Raw genomic sequence first — 16076 nt, 5'->3', positions numbered from 1 at the left:
CCTTCTCTTCCCTTCTATGTGTACCCTCTGTGGTTGTGTGAGTATTTGGCGAGTTTGAGACTTTTAGTTACCTTGTCTGTTTACCCTGTTTATTGTTGTGTTTATACACTAGTGCAGTCCTCCTCCCAGAGGGGGGGGGGAGAGAGGGCCACTTATAGGCTAGGGCCTGCGCAGGAGACAGGGATACGCTGGCGGCTCGGGCCTCCTAACCATCATAGGTACCCCTGAGATAAGGGAAAGCCAGGGCCCCATTAAAGTGGTAGGGACAGGTGCGGGTTCCAGTACGCCGTCCTGCCCCTTTAACGCTGCTTACGGCGTGACAGCTAATTGCCGGAAATTTGCTACATCACACGACCCTTGGGAGAGCCAGTGCTGACACCACTGGAACAGCACCGACACACGAATTGAGAAGGGGATTGTCCAAGTAATGGACAACCCCTTTAAGCAAAAATGTGCCATTCTTTTAGTACAGAAAACTGACCTACACACAAAGAAACTCCCCCATGGAGTCCTATAACATCTCTATAGGAAACAGCCATCTTACCTTTATGTCACCGCTTAGGCAGGTCCTCGAAATGCCTTCGGTACCAGTGACTGGTCCTACGGTGGAAGGCTGTAATGCACACTTCATCATCATCTCACTGTCTGACAACGGGGAGGAGCCCCACACGAGGTGTCCATTCAGTTCATCGTCATTATGAGGCGAGCGGGATTTTAAGGAATTAAGGAAAGCGCCATTAGGCAGGCAGTTAGTGCTTGCATGTGCTATCTTCTGATTGCTCTCATCAGAGTCTAGTTTGGGAAACGACAGGGATTTGATATTGCTGACCGTAGTCATGGGGGCAAGTGACACTTTGGAAGATGGGGGCAGTTCACAGTTATCCAACTGTGGTAAAGTGATAAAACCATTGGGTTTGTGGAGATACTTAAAGTCTAAAGCTTCTTCTTTTAGGTGAGAGAGGGCATCCTCTTCCTTCAGCGGTGACGGGGAGCTCTGAACTGCGTCAGCATTACTCGAGTCTGGGCTCACAACAGGCCTCACGTGAATGTCAAGAATGGTCTTTAACTCTTCTTTATCATTGATGGTTTTTAATTCCAACTTGTCAAACGGGTCCTCCTCACACTCAAAGTCGGCAGGGTTAAAATCCGCCTTGCCATGAGGGGGGCTCAGCACTTTTTGCGGTATGGCACTACTATTGGCGGGCGTTGGGGTCAGGATGCTGTTGTGTTGGAGGCTTGCCCTGAGGATATGGTTGATAGGGGGAGGGAATCCTAAACCTTCATCTCCCACTTTCCCTGCCTGAGTATCGGAAATAGCTTGGGAACGGGCTGCTTCAGCCTTCCTTTCAGCTTCCTTCTGCGCAGCTTTGATCCGTTTTACTTCGTCTGCCCACTGGACAGTTTTCTTCTCCAAGGTAAAGTCATACTGTCAAGAAGAAAAAGTGATTTATCAATATATCCATGGACAAATCCGCAGCATTCCCATGTGTTTACTAGAAAATATAGATGTTGGAGGGGGACGAATTAGTGGAAGGCCAATGGATTTAATTGGGCACAATGTAATTCTTAAGATCCTTTATACACAAGATAAAAGTAAGCTAAATTAAATCTTCATCCCTACATAGAGCATAGTAAGTTTTCTGAAATTCACCTGAATCTCAAATTCCCCCCCAAAATTGTTATTAGGTATTTATACCAAGATGAATGCAGCATTTATACTAGAGTTGTAGTCAAAATTCTGAAGGCTTCAGAGCGAAACTCTGGGCCAGATCCATTATTGCAGTAGCACTTTTTTTTGTCTATTTTTTGGTGTTTTTTGCTTTTTTGTTTTTCACCAATTTCATCTTTCCTTTGAAGCCATTTTTAAGTCTATTTTATGTGTGTTTTGAGTTTTTTTTTTTCACGGACCATCTATGGAATAAGGAGAATTTTGACGGTATCTCTGGGCTGTAAAAGTACCTGCAGTAACCAAGCAGTGATACAGCATATCTAAAGTATTAAATAATGTAACATATACCGTATATACTCGAGTATAAGCCGACCCCCTAATTTTGCCACAAAAAACTGGGAAAACTTAATGACTTGAGTATAAGCCTAGGATGGAAAATGCAGCAGCTACCGGTAAATATCAAAAGTAAAAATAGATACCAATAAAAGTAAAATTAATTGAGACATTAGTAGGTTAAGTGTTTTTGAATATCCATATTGAATCAGGAGCCCGATATAATGCTCCATAAAGTTTATGATGGGCCCATAAGATGCTCCATATTAAAATATGCCCCATATAATCCTGCATAAAGGTTAATAATGGCCCCATAAGATGCTCCATATTCAAATATGCCCCATATAATCCTGCATAAAGGTTAATAATGGCCCCATAAGATGCTCCATATTCAAATATGCCCCATATAATCCTGCATAAAGGTTAATAATGGCCCCATAAGATGCTCCATAGACAAATTTGCCCAATATAATGCTGCACAAATGTTGATTATGGCCCCATAAGATGCTCCATAAAGATATTTGCGCCATATAGTGCTGCACAAACGTTATGGCCCCACAATATGCTCCATACAGACACTTGCTCCATATAGTCCTGCACAAACGTTATGGCCCCATAAGATGCTCCATACAGACACTAGCCCCATTTGCTGTTGCTGCGATAAAAAAAAAAAAAAAAATTTAAAAAAAAAAAAAAAAAAAGTCACATACTCACCTCTCCGTCGCTCAGGCCCCGGCACTTTCAATATTCACCTGACTTCGTTCCGGCACCGCTCCATCTTCAACGTCTTCTACACTGACATTCAGGCAGAGGGTGTGCACTAACCACGTCACTGCGCCCTCTGACCTGAGCGTCACTGCTGAAGACGGAGCGGCAGCTGGAACGAGGAACAGGTAAATATCACGCAGCACTCCCCTCCCCGTTATACTCACCTGCTCCTGGCACGGTCCCTGGCTTCCCCGGTGCTGCAGCTTCTCCCTGTACTGAGCGGTCACCGTTACAGCTCATTACAGTAATGAATATACGGCTCCACCCCTATGGGAGGTGGAGCCGCATATTCATTACTGTAATGAGCGGTACCATGTGACCGCTCAGTACAGGAAGAAGCTGCCGGGGAAGCCAGGGACCTGAAGGGACCGCACCAGGAGTAGGTGAGTATAAATACAGACAGTCCCCGCTCCCCCTCCCGACCCCTGGGTATGACTCGAGTATAAGCCGAGAGGGGGACTTTCAGCCCAAAAAAATGGGCTGAAAATCTCGGCTTATACTCGATTATATACAGTACCTTATAGAGGAGGATTTGGAAGAACACTGGAGAAATATACATATTGCCAATTAGACAATTTCTGGCTTTCACACAATGAATAAACCTACAGACCCTTACCTGGACTTCACCGATGAGCTGGCTGATGTCCGGCACACAGAACCCAACAGGCAAACCCACTTTATCCGGTACTCTGAACTTGTCACCAATCTTAAACGGGACGTCCTCTAGGTAACTGAATGGCCCTAGAACAAAAACAGCAGAGGTGCATTAACCGGGGACCAAGACATTATGTCACAGCCAAGTAATGTGCGGCCACACTGGAAAACAGACATTCTTCCAAAAGTAAATTACAAACGTTAAGCTGGAGTTGTGTATGGCCCAATTTATATCATTTATCAATAATAAAAAAAAGACACTTGGGAGAACCACACTAATTATGACAGTGGCACAGAAGTCCTATTTACAGACCCCTTCAGCACCCTGGCCGCCCCATGTCTGCATACTTTCTAATCCTCGCCCTTCTGTACCAGTCTGTCATTGTTAGTTTGTTTACTGTAAGTGATATCTGTAACTTGTATGTAACCCCTTCTCATGTACAGCACCATGGAATCAATGGTGCTATATAAATAAATAATAATACAGTCAGACCGCCCTCCCCTCTGCAGATAATTCGTTAAGAAAGTCCCCTTTTCATCATGGCTGAAGGAGAGACAGAGAAGAGGGCTTAGCTTGCCGTCTGAGAGGGGGGCTTTGTGAAGGAACGATGAGGAAGTGGAGCTACTGGGACAGTAAGAAGGAGATCGGAAACCATCACAATGGAGCCAAAAAGTATCTGTTTCTATAAGGAAAATTTCAAAACTACTTTTATTTTCTTGGAAAACCCAGAGACATACCCGGAGTGCAACTCTAATATGCGATTTAACTCCCCACGATGACATGCATGGCTTGGCTTGTCACTCTCCACAAGGAGAAACGTTACCCCTTAGATCCCAAAACTGAGAAGTAAAAGTCAGGTAGTGATGGCAATCATCTGATCTATAGACATGTTATTGATATACACGTGGTCTCCAGATGGAGACCGGAGGGTGGAATGGAGGTCTATTCTCTTCAGTGAGGATTCCTGCTTTTATCTTGGACACCATGACAGATTTGTCTGGAGAACACGTGGCCAACACCATCAAGATTCCTTCACCAGGGAACATCACACCACTCCCATTTCTTAAAAGTTGCGGTCGAGTGGCATAATCTATAGTAGTCAGACCCCTCTAGTCTCCATTCCAGGTACACTAGGGAGAGCCAGTGCTGACACCACTGGAACAGCGCCGACACACGAATTGAGAAGGGGATTGTCCAAGTAATGGACAACCCCTTTAAGCAAAAATGTGCCATTCTTTTAGTACAGAAAACTGACCCACACACACTTGGTGATACATTGATTTGGTCGTGGAACCAGTGGTATGGCCATTTCTCCAGGGGGCATGCTGCAGCCTACATGGCCTAAACATGTCATTATGGCCTACAGTGTCTCCAGACTTGTCTCCCATCAAGCATATCTGGGACGTCACTGGTCGGTAATTACACAGGAGCTGCCACCAGCGGATCTTGATGATTTTCTCAAGTGAATTCAGCGTGGCAGGACATTCCTCAGACGACCATTAATAACCTTTTTGATAGCAGCCAAGTTGCGGAAGCGTGGGAATTTCTGCGTGTGACACTCATACTCCATATTGGGGGAAAAAAAAAAAATTGTGAGGTTTCCATTTCTCGTAATTTGCATATCATTAACATGTCTACCCATCCTGCAATTTCCATAATTCTTGGTGCTGCAATTTCAATGTTGAGGAGTGAATATGTATAATGTAGATAGGGATATCTGTACATATTTAAAGGGAACCTGTCAGCAGATTGTGCACAGTAACCGTGCCGTTATACTGATTACAATGATACCTGGCTATGAAATCCGTCTTGCGGTTGTTGTTTAATCTTTATTTTCAGTTTTGAGTTAATGAGATTCTAGTGATCGTGTGTGTGTGTGTGTGTGTGTGTGTGTGTGTGTGTGTGTGTGTGTGTGTGTGTGTGTGTGTGTGTGTGTGTGTGTGTGTGTGTGTTTTCTTCATTTGGTGCTCTGCTTAGCTATTCATACTGATGGCTTATGACAGGTCACTGATCCGCCTGTGACCTGTCCCCTATTTTACATGCTGATTATCCCCTTACCGGCATCGGACGTACTATACCGTCCGATGCCGGCTCCCCTGCTTTGATGCAGGGCTCCGCGGTGAGCCCGCATCAAAGCCGGGACATGTCAGCTGTTTTGAACAGCTGACATGTGCCCGTAATAGGTGCGGGCAGAATCGCGATCTGCCCGCACCTATTAACTAGTTAAATGCCGCTGTCAAACGCAGACAGCGGCATTTAACTACCGCTTCCGGCCGGGCGGCCGGAAATGACGTCATCGCCGACCCCCGTCACATGATCGGGGGTCGGCGATGCGTCTCCAATGTAACCATAGAGGTCCTAGAGACCTCTATGGTTACTGATTGCCCGTCGCTGTGAGCGCCACCCTGTGGTCGGCGCTCACAGCACACGTGCAATTCTGCTACATAGCAGCGATCAGCAGATCACTGCTATGTAGCAGAGCCGATCGTGCTGTGCCTGCTTCTAGCCTCCCATGGAGGATATTGAAGCATGGCAAAGTTAAAAAAAAAAAAGTTTAAAAAAAATGTGAAAAAAATAAAAAAAACATAAAAGTTTAAATCACCCCCCTTTCGCCCCAATCAAAATAAATCAATAAAAAAAATATCAAATCTACGCATATTTGGTATCGCCGCGCTCAGAATCGCCCGATCTATCAATTAAAAAAAAGTATTAACCTGATCGCTAAACAGCGTAGCGGGAAAAAAATTCGAAACGCCAGAATTACGTTTTTTTGGTCGCCGCGACATTGCATTAAAATGCAATAACGGTCGATCAAAAGAACGTATCTGCACCGAAATGCTATCATTAAAAACGTCATCTCGGCACGCAAAAAATAAGCCCTCAACCAACCCCAGATCATGAAAAATGGAGACGCTACGAGTATCGGAAAATGGCGCAATTTTTTTTTTTTTTTTTTAGCAAAGTTTGGAATTTTTTTTCACCACTTAGATAAAAAATAACCTAGTCATGTTTGGTGTCTATGAACTCGTAATGACCTGGAGAATCATAATGGCAGGTCAGTTTTAGCATTTAGTGAACCTAGCAAAAAAGCCAAACAAAAAACAAGTGTGTGATTGCACTTTTTTTGCAATTTCACCGCACTTGGAATTTTTTTCCCGTTTTCTAGTACACGACATGCTAAAACCAATGATGTTGTTCAAAAGTACAACTCGTCCCGCAAAAAATAAGCCCTCACATGGCCAAATTGACAGAAAAATAAAAAAGTTATGGCTCTGGGAAGGAGGGGAGCGAAAAACGAACACGGAAAAACGAAAAATCCCCCGGTCATGAAGGGGTTATTATATGTATGGGGGGGGGGGGGGGGAAATCACCTTCAGCAGGAAGGCGCCTGAGCTGCAACATGATCGCATGTATAAAGTATATTAAACTGTTTTATTCATATAAATTGAATATGAAAAAAAAAAAAAAAAAAAAAAGTCTCTCAAAAGGGCACTGGCCGGGTCTGAGCAGTAGCATCTATTGGCAATCCATTAGATGCTACTGTGCAGGCTGCGCCATCTTGGCGGAGACCATTTTTTTTCCCTCTAGCAAAATGGCGCCGCAAGCGCAGCAGCATCTATCGGATCGCCAATAGATACTATTGCGCAGGCGCCATTTTGAGAAAGATCTTTTTTATTGTTTTTTTTCATAATCAATGTATATGACTAAATAAAACAATTTAATATACATAATACATCAGGAGGGCGTTAAACTAGAAGAAGAGGGGACGGGAAGAAAAACAGACTCGAACAAAGATGACCCAGGAAAACATACTCAGAAGGGAGGTAAGAACATTTCTAAAACAATCCACAGTGAGGAGATTGGAACAAAACAAAATCCTCTGAACTGCATGCTCGCAAACGCCAGAAGCCTGACAAACAAGATGGAAGAACTAGAAGCAGAAATATCTACAGGTAACTTTGACATAGTGGGAATAACCGAGACATGGTTAGATGAAAGCTATGACTGGGCAGTTAACTTACAGGGTTACCGTCTGTTTAGAAAGGATCGTAAAAATCGGAGAGGAGGAGGGGTTTGTCTCTATGTAAAGTCTTGTCTAAGGTCCACTTTAAGGGAGGATATTAGCGAAGGGAATGAGGATGTCGAGTCCATATGGGTTGAAATTCATGGAGGGAAAAATGGTAACAAAATTCTCATTGGGGTCTGTTACAAACCCCCAAATATAACAGAAAGCATGGAAAGTCTACTTCTAAAGCAGATAGATGAAGCTGCAACCCATAATGAGGTCCTGGTTATGGGGGACTTTAACTACCCGGATATTAACTGGGAAACAGAAACCTGTGAAACCCATAAAGGCAACAGGTTTCTGCTAATAACCAAGAAAAATTATCTTTCACAATTGGTGCAGAATCCAACCAGAGGAGCAGCACTTTTAGACCTAATACTATCTAATAGACCTGACAGAATAACAAATCTGCAGGTGGTTGGGCATTTAGGAAATAGCGACCACAATATTGTGCAGTTTCACCTGTCTTTCACTAGGGGGACTTGTCAGGGAGTCACAAAAACATTGAACTTTAGGAAGGCAAAGTTTGAACAGCTTAGAGATGCCCTTAATCTGGTAGACTGGGACAATATCCTCAGAAATGAGAATACAGATAATAAATGGGAAATGTTTAAGAACATCCTAAATAGGCAGTGTAAGCGGTTTATACCTTGTGGGAATAAAAGGACTAGAAATAGGAAAAACCCAATGTGGCTAAACAAAGAAGTAAGACAAGGCAATTAACAGTAAAAAGAAAGCATTTGCACTACTAAAGCAGGATGGCACCATTGAAGCTCTAAAAAACTATAGGGAGAAAAATACTTTATCTAAAAAACTAATTAAAGCTGCCAAAAAGGAAACAGAAGCACATTGCTAAGGAGAGTAAAACTAATCCCAAACTGTTCTTCAACTATATCAATAGTAAAAGAATAAAAACTGAAAATGTAGGCCCCTTAAAAAATAGTGAGGAAAGAATGGTTGTAGATGATGAGGAAAAAGCTAACATATTAAACAACTTCTTCTCCACGGTATTCACGGTGGAAAATGAAATGCTAGGTGAAATCCCAAGAAACAATGAAAACCCTATATTAAGGGTCACCAATCTAACCCAAGAAGAGGTGCGAAACCGGCTAAATAAGATTAAAATAGATAAATCTCCGGGTCCGGATGGCATACACCCACGAGTACTAAGAGAACTAAGTAATGTAATAGATAAACCATTATTTCTTATTTTTAGTGACTCTATAGCGACAGGGTCTGTTCCGCAGGACTGGCGCATAGCAAATGTGGTGCCAATATTCAAAAAGGGCTCTAAAAGTGAACCTGGAAATTATAGGCCAGTAAGTCTAACCTCTATTGTTGGTAAAATATTTGAAGGGTTTCTGAGGGATGTTATTCTGGATTATCTCAATGAGAATAACTGTTTAACTCCATATCAGCATGGGTTTATGAGAAATCGCTCCTGACAAACCAATCTAATCAGTTTTTATGAAGAGGTAAGCTATAGGCTGGACCGCGGTGAGTCATTGGACGTGGTATATCTCGATTTTTCCAAAGCGTTTGATACCGTGCCGCACAAGAGGTTGGTACACAAAATGAGAATGCTTGGTCTGGGGGAAATTGTGTGTAAATGGGTTAGTAACTGGCTTAGTGATAGAAAGCAGAGGGTGGTTATAAATGGTATAGTCTCTAACTGGATCGCTGTGACCAGTGGGGTACCGCAGGGGTCAGTATTGGGACCTGTTCTCTTCAACATATTCATTAATGATCTGGTAGAAGGTTTACACAGTAAAATATCGATATTTGCAGATGATACAAAACTATGTAAAGCAGTTAATACAAGAGAAGATAGTATTCTGCTACAGATGGATCTGGATAAGTTGGAAACTTGGGCTGAAAGGTGGCAGATGAGGTTTAACAATGATAAATGTAAGGTTATACACATGGGAAGAGGGAATCAATATCACCATTACACACTGAAGGGGAAACCACTGGGTAAATCTGACAGGGAGAAGGACTTGGGGATCCTAGTTAATGATAAACTTACCTGGAGCAGCCAGTGCCAGGCAGCAGCTGCCAAGGCAAACAGGATCATGGGGTGCATTAAAAGAGGTCTGGATACACATGATGAGAGCATTATACTGCCTCTGTACAAATCCCTAGTTAGACCGCACATGGAGTACTGTGTCCAGTTTTGGGCACCGGTGCTCAGGAAGGATATAATGGAACTAGAGAGAGTACAAAGGAGGGCAACAAAATTAATAAAGGGGATGGGAGAACTACAATACCCAGATAGATTAGCGAAATTAGGATTATTTAGTCTAGAAAAAAGACGACTGAGGAGCGATCTAATAACCATGTATAAGTATATAAGGGGACAATACAAATATCTCGCTGAGGATCTGTTTATACCAAGGAAGGTGACGGGCACAAGGGGGCATTCTTTGCGTCTGGAGGAGAGAAGGTTTTTCCACCAACATAGAAGAGGATTCTTTACTGTTAGGGCAGTGAGAATCTGGAATTGCTTGCCTGAGGAGGTGGTGATGGCGAACTCAGTCGAGGGGTTCAAGAGAGGCCTGGATGTCTTCCTGCAGCAGAACAATATTGTATCATACAATTATTAGGTTCTGTAGAAGGACATAGATCTGGGTATTTATTATAATGGAATATAGGCTGAACTGGATGGACAAATGTCTTTTTTCGGCCTTACTAACTATGTTACTATGTTACATGCGTTCATGCCCGCCCTGAAGCACGAGAATCTCATTAACTCAAAACTGAAAATAAAGATTAAACAACAACCACAAGACTGATTTCATCAACCAAGGTATCATTGTAATCAGTACAACGGCGCAAACCTGACACTGTAGGTTACTGTGCACAATCCTGCTGACAGATTTTAAAGGGAACCTATAGATTTGTTTCGGAATAGAAAACACATACAGCACATCAGAATACATTTACATGTGGGATAACAAGGGGCAGAAGACAAATCAGCGTCCATGCTTACCGTGTAAATCTGAAGCTGACTTCCTAGAAGCCATTTAGAGTCTGGAAGAACAAAAAGACAGGAGTGAGCGCAGAGCAACTCAGGATTCACATGACAGCCACATGACAAGCAAACTAGCAATATTCATTTAATGGGTATTAGGATGTCATGAGTCTGATCCTCAGATACAAATGTGGCTTGGTCAGGAAATTACAAGGAATTATTGTTTCTTCAGTATCCGCGTGTAATAGACCGTGCTCGTCATATGGGAAACTGATAAAGTAACCTGTTAACATATTTGGTATAATAAATCTAAATGAAGTCCATGAAAATATTAATACTACTTGCAAAATCCTAGGTGTCTCCTATAGCTATCCTGGGCCAATATAAAGACAGCAACTAATTAGTGGTTATGGGCTACACAGAATGAACTTGTAATCATCCTGGAAAGACCAGTTTATACCAGGATACATTAGTCTGATGATGTATATTGTGCCAAGTCAAAAACCAAAACCCAGACACTTCACCGCTCACATGATTCATTATGTAAACACTTTAAAGACTTTCTCCAAGTCATGTGAATGATTCCTCGCTGAACTTTGGAGCTGACGTTTATAGGAAACCATCTCTGCGCTCGTCAGACGCGATACAGATCTAGGTCTCTACAGGTTCCGTACATCACAGTCCGCCGATCAACAAGCCAAGTTCAGGGGCTACTAAACCAACCAGCATGTGATTATGCAGCTCGCTCGGGTAGGGCTTTATAAACATCGGGGGCACGAGCACAGCAGCAGTGGGCAGAAACAGCCGTGGAAAGCCATGTCACTTTACTGTGACTGTAATTTAGAAGTCCTTTTTATTACTTGTTCACATTTTTTTTTATTTCCTTGGGCATGGCGACCACCACTGAACTGTTGGTGAAGCCACTGGTTCATCAATTAGCGGTGTAAATATTAAAGAGGATTTATCAAATTTAAAAAAAAAAACATAAGAGCTATTAAAATATTAATATATTAACAAAAAAAAAAAAAAAAAGTATAAATTCACTTTTTGCCGTGAAAAGACTACGGTAATATACAGAGTACCAAACTCAGCCTAAAGTGAGGAGCGGTGCCAAGTCACTGGCCCACAACCCGCGTCCGTAGAGTAAGGGAACGTGCCAGTACTTATTACATTTAGCAACTGGTGATAGGTCCGAAATGGAAACAAAGTAGCACCATTCAAGAGCATGTGGAAGATTATACAACATCTTCCAAAAGTAAATTCTTCTGCACAGCAGAGAAACCGCTCGTGTTCTTGGCTCTGGCTGTAAACTGACCACATACAGTTTCCTTTTAGAAAATAACCCGGGACACAAAGATTAACTTCATTATGAGGAGCGTACGTCGTCACCTTTATCATGCGAGAGTCCAGGAATGTCCCGGCATCAGATTTCACACCTTCACGTATTTCCGATTTATAATGCGAGAATAGATATAAAAGGTAGAGCTGGCAGAGCTATGGACAGGCGTCAGCCGTCTCATTAAATATCCAATATGTGTAAGGAGGGCGAGACGGGAGGAGCGATATTTTTAGATCATTAAATTACAGGTTTATAAACTGATGGAGAAGGGTGGAGAAGGGCTGGATGTTTGCTCCTGGGTTACCTCTTCATTCTGGAAAGACATAACTTTCCTACAATATACAAAGAATAATACATGCATAAAAAACCACCTCCATTAGGGTATGTGCAGACAAATGTATCATGCTCCTAGTGTGGAGAGCTGGTAGTGCACGGACCCAATGTTAGCCTGGGCGCTATTCTACGTGGCCGCGTGCTCTAGCCTGGTCCGACTTATGGAGCAAACCAGTGCATGTAAAGAGCAGGAAGGCACACGCGTAACTGCAGATGTGACTGGTCCAATAGTTTCAGCAGACCACCTGAACGTAGCTATAGGCCTTAATGAAACATCTGTGTCATGTACATTTCCTGTGTTTTACAATAATACAACACATTTTGGTAGCTGTTCACATGTCCATGTGTTATTGGGGACTGAGTATGTGTCAAAAAAACATTTCTGATTTGGATCACAAACCAAATGCACACTTTCACCACTTTCACGCTGGTCTACAAACTACTTGGACATAAAGGCAAATACATACGTCCAGATCCATTACTTGATAAATACCATTACACGAGGCCACTCAGCCCAATGATCGGTAGCAGTGTTGCTGGGTGCTGTAGTCCTCCTGATGTCACAGCTGCAGCCTGTTAAAGACCAGGACAGCAGCAGAGCGCGGGAGAAAAGCAGCGTTATTTTTAGGCTATGTGCACACGTTGCGGATTTCCTGCGGATCTACAGCGTTTTTTTTTTACCATGCAGAAACGCTGCAGATCCGCAAGTGATTTACAGCACAATGTAAATCAATGAAAAAAAAATAAAATCTGTGCTAATGGTGCGGAAAATTCCACGTGGAAATGCTGCGGATTAAAAGAAGAAGCATGTCACTTTTGTGCGGATCTGCAGCGTTTTTGTACCCATTCCATTATAGAAATCCGAAGGGGCAAAAATGCAAGAAACCCGCAGCCAGGGTGGATAAAAATCAAGGTTTTTTTTTTTTAAATAAATAAATAAAAAAAATCCGTTTTGTTTTTTTTTATTTAAATCGGATTTTTTTTTATTTAAATCGGATTTTTTTCAATAAACTGCTTTTTGAGGAAAATATTTTACCATCCAAAGGTTCTTTCATCATGAGATAAAGCTGAGTTGTTTAACTCAGTAGAATAAAGGCTGTATATGTGTAACATTCACAATGCCATGCTCTTCCAGAGGTTTCTGTAGGATTAGTGGGCAGTTTCTCTCCTATATTATCACAGACGCTCGCTTTACTTACGCAGTTCTCAAAACTGAATTTGACTCCGTAGAGGTCCCAGCCTCTTCTTCACGGCAAAAATGTTACAACATGAACAGAGTTGTGAAAAAGACCTTAATCCTATTGAGTCACTTCTCATGATGTTGCCTCATTCGCGCCACCAGGCCTTGCATCTCTTTGTTGCATCGTTTGCATTTTGCACGCATGCCTGCCTTACCGATAGGCGAAGGAGCTTCATTAAAATATTCCCAAACTGGGTCTCTTTTACGGCCTGCTGCCATTATAAGGAAAGAATGTAATAAACCTCAGATCGTACACACAAACAGATCCAGACTTGTCTGTCTGTGGCTATGCTGCAGTATTGTGCTCAAAGTTTCACTTTCATTTTCTTGTCTGCTTGCCCTTCCTCCTCCTCACACTTAGATTCACATTCTTCTTGTGTTGTGCAGATCTATTCCACGCCAAACAATCAGAAACATATTGTCTAACTTCTTGGACTTGGCACTGAAGGGGTTGATTCTGTATTCATAGGTTTGTAGAACAATAGGATTAAGGTCTTTTTCTCAACTCTGTTCATGTTGTAACATTTTTGCCGTGAAGAAGAGGCTGGGACCTCTGCGGAGTCAAATTCATTTAGGTAGAAACTTTGATTTAAATCACCGATTTAAATCAAGCCTTACTGACCAGTGATTTAAATCGTGATTTAAATCAGTTAGATTTAAATCAAATCCACCCTGCCCGCAGCAAATCCGCATCTGCATTTTCTGCCAAGAGATGCAGAAACTGCACAAAAAAATCCAGAGGCTAATACGCAACGTGTGCACATACCCTTAAACCCGGCAAGCCACTGAGCAAAAAAGAAAAAAAAAAAAATGGTTCTTAACCCCTTTCTGACATGGGACGTACTATCCCGTCGAGGTGGGGTGGGCCCCATGACCACGGACGGGATAGTACGTCCAGCGCGATCGACGGCGCTCACGGGGGGAGCGCCACCGATCGCGGCCGGGTGTCAGCTGTTTATCGCAGCTGACATCCGGCACTACGTGCCAGGAGCGGTCACGGACCGCCCCCGGCACATTAACCCCTGGCACACCGCGATCAAAGATGATTGCGATGTGCCGGCGGTATAGGGAAGCTTCCCGCAGGGAGGGGGCTCCCTGCGGGCTTCCCTGAGCCCCCCGCAGCAACGCGATGTGATCGCGTTGCTGCGAGGGTCTTACCTCCCTCCCTGCTTCCTCCAGCCCCGGATCCAAGATGGCTGCGGATCCGGGTCCTGCAGGGAGGGAGGTGGCTTCACAGAGCCTGCTTAGAGCAGGCACTGTGAAGGCTGCAGCGCTGCATGTCAGATCAGTGATCTGACAGAGTGCTGTGCACACTGTCAGATTACTGATCTGTGATGTCCCCCCTGGGACAATGTAAAAAAAAAAAAAATTTTCAAAATGTGTAAAAAAAAATTAAAAAAAATATTCCTAAATAATGAAAAAAAAAAAAAAATATTATTCCCCTAAATACATTTCTTTATCTAAATAATAAAAAAAAAAAAACAATAAAAGTACACATATTTAGTATCGCCGCGTCCGTAACGGCCCGACCTATAAAACTGGCCCACTAGTTAACCCCTTCAGTAAACACCGTAAGGAAAAAAAAAAAAAACGAGGCAAAAAACAACGCTTTATTATCATACCGCCGAACAAAAAGTGGAATAACACGCGATCAAAAAGACAGATATAAATAACCATGATACCTCTGAAAGCGTCATCTTGTCCCGCAAAAAACGAGCCACCATACAGCATCATCAGCAAAAAAATAAAAGTTATAGTCCTGAGAATAAAGCGATGCAAAAATAATTATTTTTTCTATAAAATAGTTTTTATCGTATAAAAGCGCCAAAACATAAAAAAAATGATATAAATGAGGTGTCGCTGTAATCGTACTGACCCGAAGAATAAAACTGATTTATCAATTTTACCAAATGCGGAACGGTATAAACGCCTCCCCCAAAAGAAATTCATGAATAGCTGGTTTTTGGTCATTCTGCCTCGCAAAAATCGGAATAAAAAGCGATCAAAAAATGTAATGTGCCCGAAAATGTTACCAATAAAAACGTCAACTCGTCCCGCAAAAAACAAGACCTCACATGACTCTGTGAACCAAAATATGGAAAAATTATAGCTCTCAAAATGTGGTAACGGAAAAAATATTTTTTGCAATAAAAAGCGTCTTTCAGTGTGTGACGGCTGCCAATCATAAAAATCCGCTAAAAAACCCGCTATAAAAGTAAATCAAACCCCCCTTCATCACCCCCTTAGTTAGGGAAAAATTAAAAAAATGTATTTATTTCCATTTTTCCATTAGGGCTAGGGTTAGGGCTAGGGTTAGGGTTAAGATTACATTTACAGTTGGGAATAGGGTTGGGATTAGGGTTAGGTGTGTGTCAGGGTTAGAGGTGTGGTTAGGGTTACTGTTGGGATTAGGGTTAGGGGTGTGTTTGGATTAGGGTTTCAGTTATAATTGGGGGGTTTCCACTGTTTAGGCACATCAGGGGCTCTCCAAACGCGACATGGCGTCCGATCTCAATTCCAGCCAATTCTGCGTTGAAAAAGTAAAACAGTGCTTCTTCCCTTCCGAGCTCTCCCGTGTGCCCAAACAGGGGTTTACCCCAACATATGGGGTATCAGCGTACTCAGGACAAATTGGACAACAACTTTTGGGGTCCAATTTCTCCTGTTACCCTCGGGAAAATACAAAACTGGGGGCTAAAAAA

General features: G+C 42.6%; 1 protein-coding gene across 1 annotated transcript in view; it reads right to left on the bottom strand.

Annotated features, from left to right (window-relative positions):
• UBAP1 (ubiquitin associated protein 1) overlaps nucleotides 1-16076 on the bottom strand; it is a 51627-nt gene that overhangs the window by 23413 nt on the left and 12138 nt on the right. Inside the window, exons 2-4 of the mRNA XM_069747767.1 lie at nucleotides 10481-10521; nucleotides 3387-3511; nucleotides 545-1426 (exon numbers count right to left, since the gene is read on the bottom strand). Coding sequence (XP_069603868.1) covers nucleotides 545-1426; nucleotides 3387-3511; nucleotides 10481-10514 — 1041 coding nt within the window. The 5' untranslated portion in view covers nucleotides 10515-10521. The remainder of the gene's footprint in view (nucleotides 1-544; nucleotides 1427-3386; nucleotides 3512-10480; nucleotides 10522-16076) is intronic.

The sequence above is a fragment of the Ranitomeya imitator genome, chromosome 1 (assembly GCF_032444005.1).
Source record: "Ranitomeya imitator isolate aRanImi1 chromosome 1, aRanImi1.pri, whole genome shotgun sequence".
NCBI lineage: Eukaryota > Metazoa > Chordata > Amphibia > Anura > Dendrobatidae > Ranitomeya > Ranitomeya imitator.
The sequence above is the reverse complement of the archived record's forward strand: the minus strand, read 5'-3'. Positions and strand labels throughout refer to the sequence as shown.